We start from the raw sequence: 18,349 nt of genomic DNA on the forward strand, positions 1-18,349 counted from the left end.
CTGCCAGACTCATTCACCTTACCAACCGCTCAGTGTCTGCATCCCCCCTCTGCCAATCCCTACACTGGCTTCCACTCGCCCAGAGGAAAAAATAAAAAATATTAACAGTCACTTATAAAGCCATCCACAACTCCGCCCCCGGATATATCTCAGACCTTGTCTCAAAGTATCACCCTAACCGTCCGCTCATCCATTGACCACCTGCTTTCCAGCTCCCTTGTCCACTCCTCCCATACTCGCCTCCAGGACTTCTCTAGAGTCTCTCCCATCCTCTGGAACTCTTTACCCCAACCTGTCCATCTATCTCCCACCTTGACTGCCTTTAGGCGTTCCCTAAAGACTCATCTCTTCAAGGAAGCCTATCCCACCTCGACCTAACCCCTGTACCTTCACATTCTCAAATCATTCATCTCCACACAGCTACCTCCTCATGTATCATTTCCCCCTCCTCTTTCAGATTGTAAGCCCTCAGGGGCAGGGCCTTCCTTACCATCGTCTTGAATTGTAATGTCTTCCTTATATTGTAAAGCGCTGCGCAAACTGTTGGCGCTATATAAATACTATGTAATAATAATAATGTAGCCTTAAGCAATTCATTAGAATAAAGTTTCATGTAAAGGGAAAATGAAAGGGGTGGAGAAGTTTTAGCTGGGCAGTACAAAATGTAGTTACTACGATCACTACTGACTTCACAGAATAAAAGTTCTAAAAAAGGTTGCCATTGTAAAACAAAATGTGAACAAAAAATGTGTATTATGTTATGTTAGGTATTGTATCAGTGCAAGCCAAATTTACATGAAATTGGTTCAGTGACCACGAGAAATCAATGGCTAAACATACCACAGAAACTAGCATTAACTTGAGTGCTGATTTTCTGGAAACCAGTTGCTTGATGCTGAAAAGCCAATGAAGTGCTCATAGATTAGTGGAGTGTTGTGGAGCCCGATTGTCGAGAACATTAGATTGGATGATGGATTGTCTGAACCACCTTAAAATGGTGGAACAATATTTTGAAGCACCCTTGTGGGGTCCAAACAGGATGACAAATAGTACTCTGTCTTTCTGAAACCCCCCGCCCCTAAAAAAAAAAAAAACACTAATAGGTTCAAACTGCAGTTTCTGAAGCAGAGAGAGAAATGTACAAAGGTCATGAAGAGTCTCTGAAAAAGCATACAAAAATGGAAGAAACTGGGCCCCTGAAAGTGGTGAGGGCCAAATGCTAGTCCAGAACTGTTTGGAAGAAATCCCAAGACACCCATTAAGTATGACCTCCGTGTCTCATGCTATAACTACTGTTAGCATCATAGGATTTACAGATTAAGGTATGCCCCTTAGAACATGGGTTATAACAGCCAAAAGCCAGCAACCATTAAGCAGAATGGTAAATCAGTTCATGGGACAGGAGATCCTGACGATCTGGCAGATCCAAGGAACATCGGCTGGGCATACTTCCAGGTCAACATACCACTCCTTCGGGTCCAGGTGCTGTGTGTAGAAAACGTCTGCCTGCCTATTGTCTATGTCTGGTATATACACAGCATAAAAAGGTTGGAAAGTGAAGTTCTGCCCAGGATAAGATCTGATCTCTTTTTTTTTTTTTTGCTGTTGCAAGATTTCTGGCACTACCCTGGAGGTTGATGTATGCCACTGCAGTGGCTCTGTCCAACTGCACCCACCAGCAGGATGGCCCAGTACTGTAGACAGCCAAATTGCCCAAGCCTCCAAGGCATGCCCAAGATTCATCCCTTGCCTGACAGACTGGCATCTGCCATTAGGGTCCTCCAAAAAGATGGGAAGAAAAGACTTTGCTGATTCCAGAGCCAGATTCTTGAGCCCCAAACCTGGGACAATCATATTCTCAGGGACCAGATTTACTTGTCCCACAATGACAGAATACTGCATTGTGGGGGTCTGAGTGTAACTAGACAAATAGGACCACCTCGGAGGCCCAGAACATGCAAAAGCGGAGAGTTGTGCAACTCTTGGGACAGTTGAGCTCATATGGTATGCTGGAGACAATTTCGTTTTTCCTGTGGAAGGAATACTTTGGCTTTAAGGGAACATATTGCCGTAACGCATCAGCTGGTGGTCCTATATCTAGATGATGTTCTGCACTGTAATTTGGATGTTTCCTGCCATATATTTACAGTGTACGACTCCATATTTTACATGCGAGTAGTTTTCTTACACTGGATTGAATCTATTTATAATAGATGTTCATGCACGAGGAGAAGGCGCCGCCTCCCTTAGTTTTTTTTCAGAAAATAATTGGGTGATTTAGGCCATAAAGTAATGCATGTCGGTAGCATAAGCCTCAGATTAAAGGATCCAGCCACACCCAATGGAGGTTTCCGATGATGGAAAAGACTCTAGGAACAGAGGGCAAAATGACTTCAAGCTGTAGACTTCTGCTTCTGAGCCCAGATGTTTAATTGGCTTGACCGATACCCCCGACACACAAGTCAGTATACTAGAATGCAATGAAAGCAAAAAGTAGACAAATACAGGTGTTGTGTGGCAGCTCTCAAGAGTGCTGCAATTTTATTTCCTCTTAATGTGGCTCTTTCCATCTAAGATTTTGTAAAGGAAACACAGGTTCATCAAAAGAATGAAGGTACAAGCATACTTTCACCAGACACTAAATTCTCCAGTGCCAAAATGAAATTGCATTTTTAAAGACTGGCAGGTTTCTTCAGAATTAGTACATATTAAGCACAAAACATTTAAAATTTTCTGTTATGACCAGCAATCACGAAGGCAAAATGAAAAAACCTAAGTGTACCATAAGCAGAACAATCTAGTTAGAAATAATATTCTGACTGAAAACATATGAATTTAGTTTGTAAAATTTTGAACAGTAAAGAATAAAGTTTTTCCACAGGTGGCTGAAAATAAAAATGGACATAACCCCAAATTACTTGACATCTGGGTATTTAATGTGAACGTGGTTGGTTAATTAAAAACATGTTTAAGTATGAATTTTACCTATACTAACAGCTTCGCATGAGCAAAAACTAATGCAATGGTTTGTCAAAAGGCATTTTCCTTTCTAATGATTGGGAATCATGGAATGCTGTGCCATTTGCCAGGGTATTTCTGGCTTTAATACATAAAAGGCAATGACCTGAAATAACCATATAGTAAGTGGTCAGTATGGCACATAGTAACTAAAAATTTAAAGCGATCCAAGATGGCAGACTCCATTATCATTTTCCGACACCTTTCTAATCTACTAAATTTACCCCATAAGAAGATCTTGCTTTTTACTTTTGTAAATCTTAGCCTATTAACACACACACTTCCTTTGTAAATACAGCGGGTGATGCAAAAATGGGAAAGAACCCAGTGGTGTAAAAATAATTAAATCAACCTTAAGAAGCTAGTGTTAAGTGCAATATAAGTGATAATTAAGGTGCTTCCTGTTTCCTCTCAAGAACCAGAGGCATAATGGAATATTAAAGTCAAAAGGTTTTTCAGCTATTTCAAATGTTTGTTGGATAACTTACAATGGATGCTGCTCCTTGATGTTTAAAAGTTTTAGCTCCCTGCAGTCAGATTGTCCTCTGAGTACTGGCCCTGATATCCTGGTTTAGGGTGGCCGCTCTCCCTCGCAGGGTCCTTTGGAGCCACGCTTGTGTGTGTTAATAAGCTGAGTGTATTTCCACAAACAAAGTCACAGCAAGGCAAGCCACTGCCCTGCTCTTAATCCCTCCCACCCTTCCTTCACCAAACTAGTAGAGGGATGGCTGCTGCAGACTGCTCTGTCCCTTGAGAACTTGTACTCAACAGGACATTAAGGGAAGTTGAGCGGAGAGAGTTGGAGACAGCTGTTTGGAAACATGATGACTAAGTGCTTGGGCCAAAATGTAAAGAATACTCTGCTGGACAATGTATATTTGTTTGATCTGGATTCATAATTTAAAAAGCTTGAGAGGTTAATACCATTTTAATGCACCATTCAGGTTATACTCTCAGTAAGCATAATCCTAACTCCCTGTCTGTTACCCCCCTCAGTGCTCAGACCCCCTTTCAGTTCTGTGCAGGAGGGCATGTTCTGTTTCCTGTGTGCAGTACTGGAGAATTCCTGCAAATAGCTTATGTGCCACCTTTCTCTCTGCTCTTTTTCCCAGCACTGCTGTGCCGTGTCCTCAGATGATCTATAGCGCTCTGACAACCCTCAGTCACGTATTAACTATTTAACTGCAAAACAAAGACATCTTGAAAACACAGATAAAACCGATTAAAATGAAAAATAAATTAAAGTGACCTATAACCATCATAGACCCCCTTTAACTTATATATAAAATTGCAGGCATCAAAATCTTCATCTGGGGCCCAGAAAGCTTCATTGCATGCTTCACTTTTGTGGTCATGGCCAAGTTTTGACAAACACTGAAGAAAATAATATAAATACTTGTTTGAATACCTTCAAAGTCCATCAAGGTCTTCAGTGGTACAAAATGTTAAACTTCCTTTATAATTAAAACACAGCCCTAACATACTGCTGTGTTTGCCATGTGCAGCTAACAGCAAAGCTGCCAGGGTCTTTGTCATGTCCATGAATAGAAGAATCGCTCTAAATAATAAAAACAACTAACCTTGTTTTGCCTCCAGTTCCTCTGGAGTTAACTGTGGTTTCTTTTCTTCAGCAACAATAGTTGCAGTGTTTAGGGTCTGGCTATTACTAGAAGAACTGCTGGTTTTGGTTTGCTGTCCGTCTTTGCCATCCCCATCTTCCTCTTCACTGTCATCATCTAATTTAACTCTGTTTTTCTCAAGAGGCAGAAAATCTGTTTCTTTCATCTTTATGGCAAAGCTTATTGGAGCAAATGAGACTAGAAGCACAAAGGAGAACATCTCAAGTTGGTACATAGCATTTAAAGAAGAATGTGTGCATTACTAATACGGTGCTGTCCAACTTTAAAAACACTGGGGGTTGGATTCTTTCCCATACAAGTTGAATGTCTGAATAAATATACCGACCTAGAAGAGACTATGGACATTCTATGGAGTATGGACAATTAAAGCTTTTGTGTGTTACAATAGCCTATTTCATATAGTAATAAAGTGACACCTTCACTGCAAATACAGTACAAGTGTCACATTTCCAGCAGGCAGCAAAGTACACAAATGGCCTTTTTAGTAAGAGCCATCCCATGCTGTGTTAACACAATCATAAGTAGTCCGCATCTCCCAAACAATGTCACTGAAAAAGTCCCATGTGCTTGTAACTTAATACCGACATGTACAGGGCAGGCAGTTGATATACTGATTTCTGTTTCTGTGAACTATACTCTGTTCCTTTTAACCCAGACAAAAGGAAGAGTCAAAGTGTATTCTGTGTCTTCAATTTCCAGAAAAGCACACACACTCTCTAAACTAGTAAAGCCCCAGTATGTGCAAAAGCACGGCATATGGTCAACTTTTACAGGGTTATTCACAAAAGGGTGAAGAGTTTGGAGAAGGGAGGAGAAGTGAACAATCTAGGTTCAAATAGCCGATTTGGAAAAATTCTCCAATTCAGCTCACTTTCCAGTTCAGCTGTGTTGTCCTAGATTGTTCACTTCTCCTGCTTTCTACAAACGTCACCCTTTTGTGAATAGCCCTGTTAATCTTTTCAACAGCTAAAAGGCAAAAACAGGGCCAATTCTCACTGGTTCTGAGGTCACATGGAAGTTTTTAACAGTGGCTTTTATTTTACATTGGAAACCCATGTCCAAAAACAACAATTATTATACATGCATACTTTCTGGAAAAAAACAAAAACTAGATGGACAATTACACTAAATTGAAATGTTGCACAATAGTGTAAAAAGCATTTTAATAATAAAAACAGGTAATGAATCAGACATACCTTTCAGCTTTCCATCACAGACAGGCTTACTGCTAGAAGATGCATCAACATTGGCACTTAGTGCTCCTGATGCTCCTTCTGTATTACTTCCATCATCTACAGTAACACTGTGCATGACAGGGTCATTTAAGGATTCTGTAGAAATGCTGTTCTCATCTGGTGTTGTATAAGGCTGTTAATGATACAAAAAATATTCTGAAGTAAGCTTTCACACAAAAACACACTACCATTACAGTATATACTCAGCATCTAAAACAGGCAAACCACCATTGAAAAATACATAAAAAACGGGGCTTTATTATGAATGAGAGGAACACAAATCAAATATTTCATAACATTTATTGATAAAAAACATAGAATAATGAACACCACATCCACTACATATAAAAACATATATTGTCATTAACTTACTTACAATGTCTTCCATTTATTAATGACCATATACATACTCAGCAAGGGTAAACAAAAAATGTCTGATCACTTTATAGTTGGTTACTGCCAGTGCCGGCCAAACTCTCTGTGTCCACAATCTCCCTAAAAACGAATCATTTTGACACCGCCAGAAAAGGTTGGACCCACTGCACATCTATATGTGACTTAAGGATTATTGTCATGAATATTAGGATATAGGTTCAGTCTATTGTGATGATTAAATTGGTGATGATTAATTGATTAACTGATTATTACATTGATGACGACAAAGTTTACTTAGTGGTTATAGACAATGTGGATACATGGTCTGGGGAGGTGCTATGCTTTGATATCAATAAATGGAAGACATTGTAAGAAAGTTAATGACGATATATGTTTTTATATATAGTGGGTGTGTTGTTCATTTTTCTATGTTTTTTATCAATAAATTATGAAATATTTTATTTGTGTTCCTCTCATTCATAATATGGCACCCTAAGTTACATCTTAGCCTATTTTTGAATAGGTTAATATAGGGGTGTGGTGATTCATTTTCTTTGGTGGTTCATATCAACTTGTATGACAAACAACCACAGAAATGTATTTACACTTGTGCAGTCACATTTTTTGTTACATGTTCCATTCACATCGCATAAGCTAAAAAATGTTTTTTCAATGCAGTTTGCTTTTTACATGCTAAAATTTCTACTCAGCTTCTCCTGTGAGGAGGAGTTGAGGGATTTGTGTCAACCCTGTCTGTACTGTGCTGTTTCATTTCATTATGGTTTGTAAAGTACATTTGAACACTACCTGACCTAACAAAGGGTTAAAAGATTACAACCCTGGAGAAACACATTAGTCTTTTTATAAGGACAGGTCACTATAAATGTGCTCAGAAAAACCTGATCTGCCCATCATGCCTGCTGCAACAAAACATCTAAAAAAGGTAAGACATGTTTTTTTTTAGACCCATGGCTTCTATATTTTGGCTATGTTTGCAAAATAAATAATGACACAGTGTAATATGTCATGTGTTGTCCAGGTGCGATAAGTCAACTACCTACCTTTCAAGAGCTTAGAAAAAACATAAAATCAGATAGGTGCCTGTGGCCAGGCTGTTAAAGCAGGATGGTAAACTGTTCCTTTGAAGAAGAAAAAAAAAAACAACCAGACAATCTGGGAGATCCCACATAGAGTCTACCAGAAGTCTGAGGAGATTCATAAACCATGTCTGCCTGGGCCAGTTTTGGAGTGATGAGAATCACCAGAATGCCTCTCATTTAAATTCTGCGGAGCAGGTGAGGAAGGAGTTTTAGAGAAGAAAAAAGGCATAGATCAGGTTTCACCTATCCCACGGTGCCAGCAGAGCATCCACTGCAGAGGCTAGAGGATCCCTGGACCTGGAGAAATACTCAGTTGTTGTACCTGGAATCCAGGAGTTCCACAACCGGCATGCTCACCTGTGACAAGAGGTCTTGAAACACCTCCGGGTGAAGAGACAATCCTCTAGAGACCAGGTTGTGACAACTGAGGAAGTCCATCTGCAAATTTTCCTCACCTGGGATATGCATGGCGGGCATGGCGGACAGGGCTGGAACGTGAAGTTCCGTTCAAGCTAGAACCTGATCAGCTTTGAAACTTCCGGCGCACTGCTGTGTAATGTACGGCACTACTGTGGCGCTGTCTGACTGAATCTTGAGCAGATGACCTTCCACTCAAGAAGTCAAGCCTTGAAGGGATCACTGAATCGCACAGAGTTCCAGAATGTTGACTGGGAACAAGCTTCCTCCAGCAACAAGTCCCTTGCACCGATCGGGAAGCATTACAGGCTGGCATTCCTTGGAAGAACTTTCCAGATAAGTGGAGGGCAACGTTTTTCTTACTCTCGGGCAGAATTTGAGAGTCAACAGACCACCGCAAGCCTGTCTGCTTTTACTGCTAACAAGGGCTGTATTTAAGAGATTTTCCCTCAGTTTCTATCCAGCTGCCAATGGTTTTACAAGGCAGAAAGTGAGGTAAAATCCACAATTGTGCTGCTGTTGGCAAATTCCCCTCACTTACTGACTTTTAAAGACGAACTCCAGGAAGTTTCTTCTTAACCCTTGCAATGGGGCTACTCCCACACTGCAAGGGTTAAGTGCTCATTTTGGTCTAGGTGCAAAAATAACAGTTATACTCATCTGTTCCTCAGAGCCGGCTGGCTGCCAGACCTGCCCTTTCAGCCTGTCTCCCGCTCTGCTCCAGTAGTCTAAGGTCCTGTGAATCATGTCCTATACATGTATAGGTCATGAGGAGGCCAAGGGGCATACCATTACTGCAGCGGAGGAGAAGACAGGCTGGAGGGAGCGCTCTAACAGCCAGCTGGCCCAGAGATTTGGGAGAGTACAACTTTTCCATAGACCAAAAGGAGCACTTAACCCTTGCAATGCGGGAATAGTCACAATGCAAGGGTTAAGAAAAATGTTCCCAGAGTTCTTTAAAATGTTGTAAGCAGAAAAGCAAGCGAGGAGAAACCTCTAATTTTTCTCCAGACAGGCAGGGGTTCCAATCCTTTGAATAAACAAATGTACAACTATACTTCAATCAATACTCTAATATACAAATATACATATTAAAAAAAATCACAAAAGTGTATATTACACATATATACAAAACATGTTTCAAACATGCAAAAAGTACATAGACCGTCTCAAAGTGTTAATCCTTAGAAAGTTAATGAAGATTTAATCGCCTTCAATTTTCCACCATAGGGTCCACCTCTCATAGTGAGCAGCTCACCTTAAACTTAGACCTCCACACAGGTCAAAATTTGTTAGAGACTCACCAGGCACAACACTCCAGGTATAATCCTTAATCCTATCTACACTTGCTTCCCCATAATTCAGATGTAGAGATCAGCATCCCACCACAGACATTTAGAAATAGGAATAAACATTTAAAAAATAATGATCTTTTATTGAAAAAAAACACTTTCACCTTAAACATAAAAAGGAGGCAGTAATAAGCGCAGCTCTGATCATGGACTTCCCCTCCGTGGACAACCAGTGCTTTCTACTGCAATGGCCGGATTAGGAACTAAGTTGTGCTGCTGCCAAATCCTGTACTCCACTCTGCATCTGCAAACTGCTCCCTACGCGTTACATCACTACCTGACTTCACCTTCGGGCTCCTAGGTTTGGAGGTGCAGAGTGGAGCAAAGGATTTAGCAGGTCCATATTTGCATATTAGAGTATTGATTGAACTATATTTGAACATTTATTTACATATAAGCGCGGCACATATATTGGTCATATCTGTTAAGAGGTTTGCACTGAGGTGATCCTTCTTGTAGTGCATGCAGCTATTTATAGATTGGGGTGAGGTAAAACAATTTTTTTTATATGGTTACAATCCTTTTCCCACTAACCAAAATCATAGAAAAAAAAAGTTTTGGCTTGACCTACACCCTGGTGTAAGCATTACATTATTTAAAATAGGCAAATACAGAAAACATTGCAATTTCCCTTTACGTTTTTTTTCTTTCCTTTGCTAATCTTTTAAAAAAAAAATGGATTCACACAACATAATACACATATTAAACGTCAAGTCAGAACATGTTATACATGTTAAACATATTACAGTCTGCCAACTGAGGATTTACTCACTACACACAAATTAGATGAGATATTTGAGGCATGCTTACAAACTGATGACTGTTTAACACCAAGGAAAATTGCAAATATAAAAAAAAAATCCCAAGACTTTGCTTTTGAAGAAATATGAACAGTGAAAACAAACCTAGTCACTTTAAGTAGATAAAACCTTACATTGATTTTTGCCAGTAGGTGCTAGAAAATGTGAATTAATCGTATGCTGCCTCCTTTCAAATGAACATCCTTCTTATACTCTGTACATTTTATTAATTTTCCAACACAAACCGCAAAGTAATTTTAGATGGAACTATTACCATCAATTTGAAATTCTACCCAGAGATATTATGCTTTAATATAGCAGTTTGTCATGCTATTCTCCACCAACCGCAGAATACCGGTTCACTTTGTACACTTCATTTTACACCTGTATTATTTACAAATATTGTTATGGCCAAGACTTGAGCAACAAATATGTATGCTAAAAATGGATCTGGTCTTACTTGTAAAATGAGTTTCTTAGAGTATATCATAGGACACAGGCAGTTAATTCTGCAACCAATGGATTACGCAGCAACCTTATAGCTTTGATTCACCATTGTCCAATCACCTTAAGGACAGGTATTTATAACCCCTTCCCCATTCCAACTCAGTTTTGTAGCAAGCAGGACAAGAATGCTTCACAGAAAACAGGTGGGGGTTCTTGTGATGTGCTCTAAGAAATAGAATTTACAGGCAAGATAAAAATCCTGTTTCCTTGATTGTACATCACAGGACAAAGTATTCATTCTGGAAACGAGCAGCTAACAGGCCTGAAAAAACAAAAACAAAAAACAAACCACCAACAGGGGTCTATAACAGAAGCGGTCTTCTCTTAAAGCACTAATGCTTCTAGTAGATTAAGCCTTCACTGGAAAGGGGAGACCTTTACCCTTCAACTCATAGGTCTGCGTGACAGTTTGCAGAATCTACTTAGAGATAGTGGAAAGAGAAGCCGGCTGACCCACATGGGGACCCTCAGGGATGACATAAAAAGAGACTTCTGAAAGGAAGCTGTACCAGAGAGGTACACCTAAATGGATAAACACCGGAGAGAAATTCCTTTAGGATGTAGCAGGACAGAAGGATGTCCCTGTGGATAACCAGAAAAAGCTCTTTACAGGTCAAGACTGCCAACTTAGAAACATGCCTGGCAGAAGTAATGGTGAAGAGGAAGACAACCATGCAAATGAGTAGGGTCAGAGAGATAGAGGTTCAAAGCGGGTCTTCTTCGAGACTACAGAACTAAGTGGAGGCACCACAGAGTAACCAGAACGCGTAGGGTACAATGTGAGCAACCCCCTGCACAAAGGCCATCACTAGAGAGCGAGAGGCAAGCAGCCTGTGGAAAATAAATGCTCTAGGCACAAATTTGGCACTTGATATTGCTTAAGGCCAAACACTGGTGTAGGCCAGCAAAGATAAGATGCAGACAGAGTACTTCCTGGGATGGAACATATTTGCCTCCAAGAGAAATTAACCTTCCAGGAACAATATTAAAATCGCTGACATCCTAGTTTTCAGGAGTAGAGGGATGTCCTTCGGGATTTGGGCTTCAACAGCCAGATCATTAAAGCCAACAAACCAAGAAGCAGGGTGGAATAATGGAGGTCTCGACAATCCAAAAGTGCCCATGGAGAGTCGTTTAGGAGTTTGACTATGTCCGAATACCATGGTCTCCTTGGCCAGTTTGGACCAATGAGGATCACCAAAATGCCCTTCATCTTGATCCCGTGATGGCAACAAGGCAAGGGTTTTAGAGGAGGGAAGGAATAGATTGGCCTGGGGATTTCTGGTCCTGGTGACAAACTTGTCCAATTTGTTGTTGAGCTTGGATGCCAGGAAGTACCTGTCCGGTGCCCCCACCTGCAACAAAGGGCCCAAAACACCTCCAGGTGAAAGGACTATTCTCTGGGATCCAGACATTCATGGCTGAGGAAATCAATCTGACAATTTTTCCACAACTGAAATGTGTATGGTAGATTGGACTGGGATGTGAAGTTCTTCTCAAGTCAGAAACAGGTCTGCTTCCCTTTGAGCAGTGCAATTTGTGGTGCCTCGCTGATGGTTGATGCTAGCCATGGCCGTGGCTTTTTCCAACTAAATCTTGGTTGGGTGGCCTATAACTGAGGGTTCAAGCATTGAAGGGAAGAGTGAATTGTAACCTTTGATTATTATGATCTGGACCAGATATCGAGAAGAACCCGGATCCAGGAGACAAAGACAGACATACATTATCCCACTAGTAAAAGTGAGGGCACCAATTCATTTTGGATTTTGCAGGCTTGGAGGTCCAGACTTATGACAAACTTGAGAGGCTGGCTTGGGATTTGACCCAAGGAAAGAACACAGGAAAGAGCTCTAGGCTTTTAAGAGTGGCAGAGTCTGGCAAGAAAGACCCATGATCCATAGCCCTAGATTCTGAACACACAGACAAGGTATGACACTCCGCCATGGTGGCAACAGCAGGTTGCATAGCAGAACCTACAAGGGCAAAAGGGGCTTTAAAAAGGACCTCTTTCTGAGTGGACTCCATGGAACTGGAAGCAGACCCTTATTCATCTTCTCAGGGAGGGCAAAAGCAGACAGAGAAACAGAGGTGGACTGTGAGAAGGAGAGGGAACCAGCTTGCGCCCCTTGTGGTCTAAGAACTTCAGTAGGTAAAGCTTTCCCCCATAAATTCAGCCATTATTGTAGACGACATCTTTCAGGATAGCAGGGTTGAAGAGAACCCTGAGGTGGGTAATGACAGGGAAAAGGAGAAGAACATAGAGCTAGCAGAAACAGTTTCTCCAGAGGGGAGAAAACCTTCCCTAGAACCATTGTTTGGAAGTCCCCAAAAGCCTGCAACCCAGGTATCTCCATGTCTACGATCTGCCATTGCCTTAAAGTAAAAACCCATATACCCTCTAGTCTCTACAGTTGTGTCTTGTGTCCCAACACTGCAGGCAGAAGTGGCAAGCAAAATAGCAGTGCAGAGATCTGAACCCCCTGTGCAGATTTGCAATAGCATGTGGCCTGCTCAGTGCTCGCCAGGAGATGGAAAAATTCCAGGTGAGCCGTAAAAGGACCCCAGGTGGAGGCTGCAGACACCGTGTGGCTCCTCAGGCCACCAATGGGAACTTAAGAGGAGCAGTGGTCCCCTACCCCCCTTCCCCAAGTTAACCCTTGCAGGTACAGGAGCTGTCACACCAGGCATCTCTTGCAGGGACAAGCCATGGCTTACCTGACCCTCCAAACTTCAGTGACCAGACAGAGGCCATTTAAAAGGGACACGCCCCATCCGGTATTTGCATAATTAACATGTGTCCTGTGATACCTAGACTTATTACTAACAACTGATCTAAATAGAAATGAATCAAACTTTTATGGACTATGCCGAGAAGACACCGCCTGCTAACTGATCTTAGGTGAAGAATTGATAGCCTAGAATGTCAATCAAAGACTATTGCTATGTTTCCAGAAATGAGGCTGGTGCAGAGGCAGTCCCCACAGGGCATAAGCATTCATACAATAGTGCAATAGTGCATGTTTGAGCCAAGATACTTTCATAAAACAATCATACAGAAATCACATCTTCCATACTAAACACAACTATATGAACAGTGCTTGCCTTAAAGGCTACAGAAGGGCAAGTACCATTCATACATTTGTGATTAGCGTGTACGTGGTACTGGAAGGACAGTGCTGATTGCATGGGCTACTGCCAACATGTCTTGAGCACAACTGCAATCTAGATTTTGTAGATTCTTCCCTACTGCCATGTGGATTAGTTCATTTAGTTGCAGAACTGCAAAATAATGTAAATTATACTGTAGAGGATGTGTGCATACTGCAAGGTAGAAACCAAACAAGGACTTGCAGCAGAGCCTCCTGATTATTAAATACTGCATAAATAATTTACATATATTTTGAACCACTATTGTCAATCCATAAAAAAATACCAACTTGCAAAGAAAGGACAGCCTGACAGACAATGGGAATATCATAAAAATTGAAAAATGAACTTCTGCTATAAAGTACCCTAGGGCACTATAATATATACCAAGTACCCTAGGGCACTATAATATATACCAGACAAGTTGTGGAGGGAGACGACAGGTTAAGAATAAGGCATAGATGACATTATGCCTGCAAAAAAAAAACCCCTTGTAGCACCTGCATTCCTTTTTCTTGGATAATTTCACTTTAAAATACAATAAGTTGTATATTAACAAGATGTATATGACGATGTAGAAGATGTATATTACAGTGAAAACAAGATGTGAAACACCAAGTGCACCAAACAAAAAAGGAAATTGACTTTAATCTTCCAAATTAAGGCTTGGCTCCCTGTGGAAAGGCCAAAAGTAAAATAGATTCCTGGACTGTGTTCAAAATCCTTTATTACGGTGGCTTAATATATCAAACTAGGTACAGCGGAAAATAAGCTTCCTCTTGACCAGTTTCAGACAAAGGACGGTACAACCCAATATCGGAGTACAGAACAAATGCATACTTTTAAAACTTACTGTACTGTAACGCTTAATATGTCCTTTGAGAGATGGCCAATGCTTCAGAAGCTGGCTAAAAGAACAGAAAAAAAGTCACGTGTGCTCACACTGCAGAATACAAACCATCTTCAATATATTATACAAAAGAAAATTTTATATTTTGTAATGATTGCTACAACCCATTAAGAAAGAATAGCATCAATTCATATTAAATTGAAATAGAAAAAAAATTGCCCTTGCTAGTTTTTTTCTATCAGTAGCATAGATTTAATTTATACTGATAAACCTGATTGGTATATGCTGCTGCCCCCATGGGTCTATTTATATGTTTTCACAAAGATTTATACAACTTTCACCCAAAATCCACACATTTTTTGTCAGAAATTTCACGACATGAATGCTGGCTACTTTTGTTATAAATGTCAGCGTTTGGCCAGTCTGCAGCAGGTAAGTCCACTCTGAATTACCATAAACTTGCAGTTTGGATTGGATACGGCTTTGAAAATATGCAAGCGCTGAGGAGCATAACCTTCCATTACCTTACCTGCAGTGAAGTGAAATATCTAGTAGTTCTGAGTATGGGGGAAAACATTCCGAGTATGTGACATGGTCAAGTCTGTGACATGGTCAAGTTGATTTGGGATATTGTTTCTTATAGATTTAGTATGAAGCTGTCTCTTTGCATCCCTCAGTGCCATGCTCAGGCTTAGCACCTCACAGCTAAGGAACCAATTGCTGCATTGTTGTAGATAGGCGAGTCCCATTTTCCCCCATACTCAGAACTACTAGATATTTCACTTCACTGCGGGTAAGGTAATGGACGGTTATGCTCCTCAGCTGATTTTTTTTAAGTCTCTGTTATTGTCCCTTTCTCAGCAATACATAACTGCAAGAGGATGGAGCTATATATCTCCATCTTAATAAAAAAACAAAAACAAAATTGAAAACAAAAATTTGCTATGATGGACAATCTCATGCCAACAAAAGTAAGATCCATATCCAAAAGGAAGCCAATAAAAAACTGTATACATTAGGGTTTGTTCAAACAAAACATGCGTTTTGTCTACTGCACAGCACGCTAGGTGCTCTGTGTTGCCATTCATTTAAATGGCACCCCAACACAAATCATAGGAAGATTGTGTACAATACTGCAATATGTTGGTGAAAAAAAGAAAGGTGCATTTTTTCACTGCACCACAACACTACATACAGTATTCTAGTGCGATACATGCTGGAATAAAGGAGGCTAAGAAAAGAATCTCACTGGTCAGCTGGGTCATGCCGACCAACGACTGCTCCCCATTGCAAGCATGATGCTGCTATTTAGCCTTTCGGACTGTGTAGTTAAGTTTTCAAGTGTCAGGACCACGCAGGTTGGTGTGGGCAGTGGTCAATGGTCATCATTGCAGTGCAGATCGGTGGTATGTGAAGAGGGTGTTGAGTAATTTCACCTGTTAAATTTTCATGCTCTAAAGCAGAACACCAGGGTATTTAAAAAAAAACAAAAAAAAACACCTTACCCATACAGTGGGTTGCCCTCCAAAGTGCAAGGCTTAATTGTTAGTTTTGAAAAGGGGATTATGAATAAGGCGATATACATTATTCTCTGCTCCCCTGGCAGCTGTCACTCTCCTCTACTGTCCAAAGTCCTATGTTGAGGGGGGCCCTCTGTGACCCAACATACACTGCAGGACTGCTAGTTCTGATCGATTTTGACAGTAGCGGTGAAAAGAAAAACAAAAAGGCACAAGATGGAAAAAATTTCTTTCGCTCATGAAATTCCATTCCAATTTATTAATATTAGTAACATTATTGAATGTTCTAAAAGACATTTTCAAAAGAAAGGCCTAACTCTGAACACCTATGAGAAAACGGGTTGTCCTAATTTGGCAGCAAATTATCCAAACTAGTGTGCCATTTCCTGCTTTGGACTTCCTTATTGGGGAATGGAGAATGTTGTACCTTGCCAAACTAGCTGCACTGTTTAAACAGTTCAGTGTTTTCCGTTTTGAAGTAGTGTTGCTTGGCTAAGCACTGATTTAGGTGAAAGCAGCAAAGTCTACTGGTCTAATGAAACACTTGCAACACTTCATATTTATGGTTTTTCCTTCCCAATACACATGCTGCAAGAAAAAGATGAATTTACATCGTAATGAAGATTGCAGTTGCAGAGCAGGTAAAATATTGCATTTTAAATTCTGCAGAAGAATTCAAAATCATTTTTGTACTATGGAAACTACTTCTAGAAGATTTCTTCCACATTTTCACACACAAAGCAAGATTTCACTTCTCTTTTTGTGTGATTGCCACAACAGGAAGTGAGAGGAAATGCCTGGTGGTCATCACAACTAGTGTTCTAATTGTAAGATTCTCCCATCTATAGCTGTTCTGATGGCAACCCAAATTTGGGATCACTTTGACGGATAATGTTCACGACAAGGGAGAATCTCATTAACGGTTGCACTTTAAGGGTTGATATCGATAAGAAAATACCTTGCTGCCCATAGCAGCCAGTTAATTTCCAAAAGTAATTTCTGGACTCTAGGTCTAATAAAGAAAAAGTACTGATTTGGTTGCGAACAAAATTTTTCTTCATTTTGGACACTTTCCATACATAAACCCATTTATTAATGACATGCAGGTATGCTAGCTGTAAAAAATAAGTCAAGGCAACTGGACTTGCTATATTTTTCTTGAAGATGTTTCACTGGTCATACAACCAGATTTCTCAATTCAGAATGACTTGTACAAAAAATTATCTGGGAATAAATATGGTGAATGTTGCTCCAATCCATGTAATCTGTTAGTCACAACCAGGTGTTGATGCATTTGCATAATTGGAGCTGTGAGGTGTTATTAACATGCCCAGATGCAAATGCAATCAATACCTGGTTGTGATTAACAGATTGTGTATTGGAGCAACATTCACATTTATTCCCAGATAATTTTTGCACAAGTCATTCTGAATTGAGAAAGCTGGTCGGATGACCAGTGAAACGTCTTCAAGAAAAATACAGCAAGTCCAGTTGCCTTGACTTATTTTTTTAGATATACCATGACCTGGATGAATGAGAACCTTCACAGGCACATGATTAGTGCAAGTTACACAAAAGCTTTTAGTGAGTAAGCATGACTATAGACTCCCAGTCCTTGCTTGCCAAGCAAGCAAGGTATCACCAAAATATTAGTAGCATTATTGACCATTATAAGCTCTCATGACACACAGATTTTCCAACCCCCCTGCTAAGTGAGAGAACATTGCAGTGGTCCATGCAATCAGTGACGCAATTTGATCAAATAAAGGCAGGTGCCACACCATCTATACTTGTGAGACATCTGCCTGCTATAGCTAGCATTTCTTGCCATTTTATTTTGATGTGCTTGCAGTACTTGAATAGTTTTAATTGACCGAAGTAGACAAGTAAAAGAGCCAAAAGGTTAATTGAAAGATTTACAGCTTTTTTAGCTAAACATTATGAACTAATAGCAGGCGTTAGCGCTTGTAAAAGAATGCTTGACTGCTCTTTTGCAATAGTTCAAAGAGAGCAGCAGTTAGGATTCTGGTGAAAGTCGAAGAAAGAAGCGTTCCCTCAGTTTGGACCTATAATTTCCCAAGCTAAAGGGAGCACACATTTACAATAGTATCTACACTGTGTGTGAGAAAGATATTTTGATTTTATCCATTTCTACTAGGTATATGGTATGGCTAGTTACTTCAACCACATAGTACCAGATAGATGTTCAGGGCTTGAGAAAGTTTAGGGTGTCACCAGTCAGTAAAAACTATTTCACCAGTCAGCATGACCGGACTATAGCCTTGTAATTTATGTTAACATTTTTTAGGGACACATAAAGCTTTCTTTCGGTGGTATATAAATCACCACTGGGGGGGGGGGGGGGGGGGCTATTTTTTTTGTTTAAAT

The 18,349-nt window shown here is 40.3% G+C and overlaps 1 protein-coding gene across 2 annotated transcripts in view; it reads right to left on the minus strand.

Annotated features, from left to right (window-relative positions):
* The window catches only part of SFSWAP (splicing factor SWAP homolog), a 111,049-nt gene that overhangs the window by 32,763 nt on the left and 59,937 nt on the right, over window positions 1-18,349 (minus strand). For both annotated transcript variants that reach the window (XM_018558356.1, XM_018558355.1), the window contains 2 exons: window positions 5,855-6,026; window positions 4,599-4,835 (listed from right to left, as the gene is read on the minus strand). In XM_018558356.1, coding sequence (XP_018413858.1) covers window positions 4,599-4,835; window positions 5,855-6,026 — 409 coding nt within the window. The remainder of the gene's footprint in view (window positions 1-4,598; window positions 4,836-5,854; window positions 6,027-18,349) is intronic.

The sequence above is a fragment of the Nanorana parkeri genome, unplaced genomic scaffold (assembly GCF_000935625.1).
Source record: "Nanorana parkeri isolate BGI_ZX_2015 unplaced genomic scaffold, ASM93562v1 scaffold334, whole genome shotgun sequence".
Taxonomy (NCBI): domain Eukaryota; kingdom Metazoa; phylum Chordata; class Amphibia; order Anura; family Dicroglossidae; genus Nanorana; species Nanorana parkeri.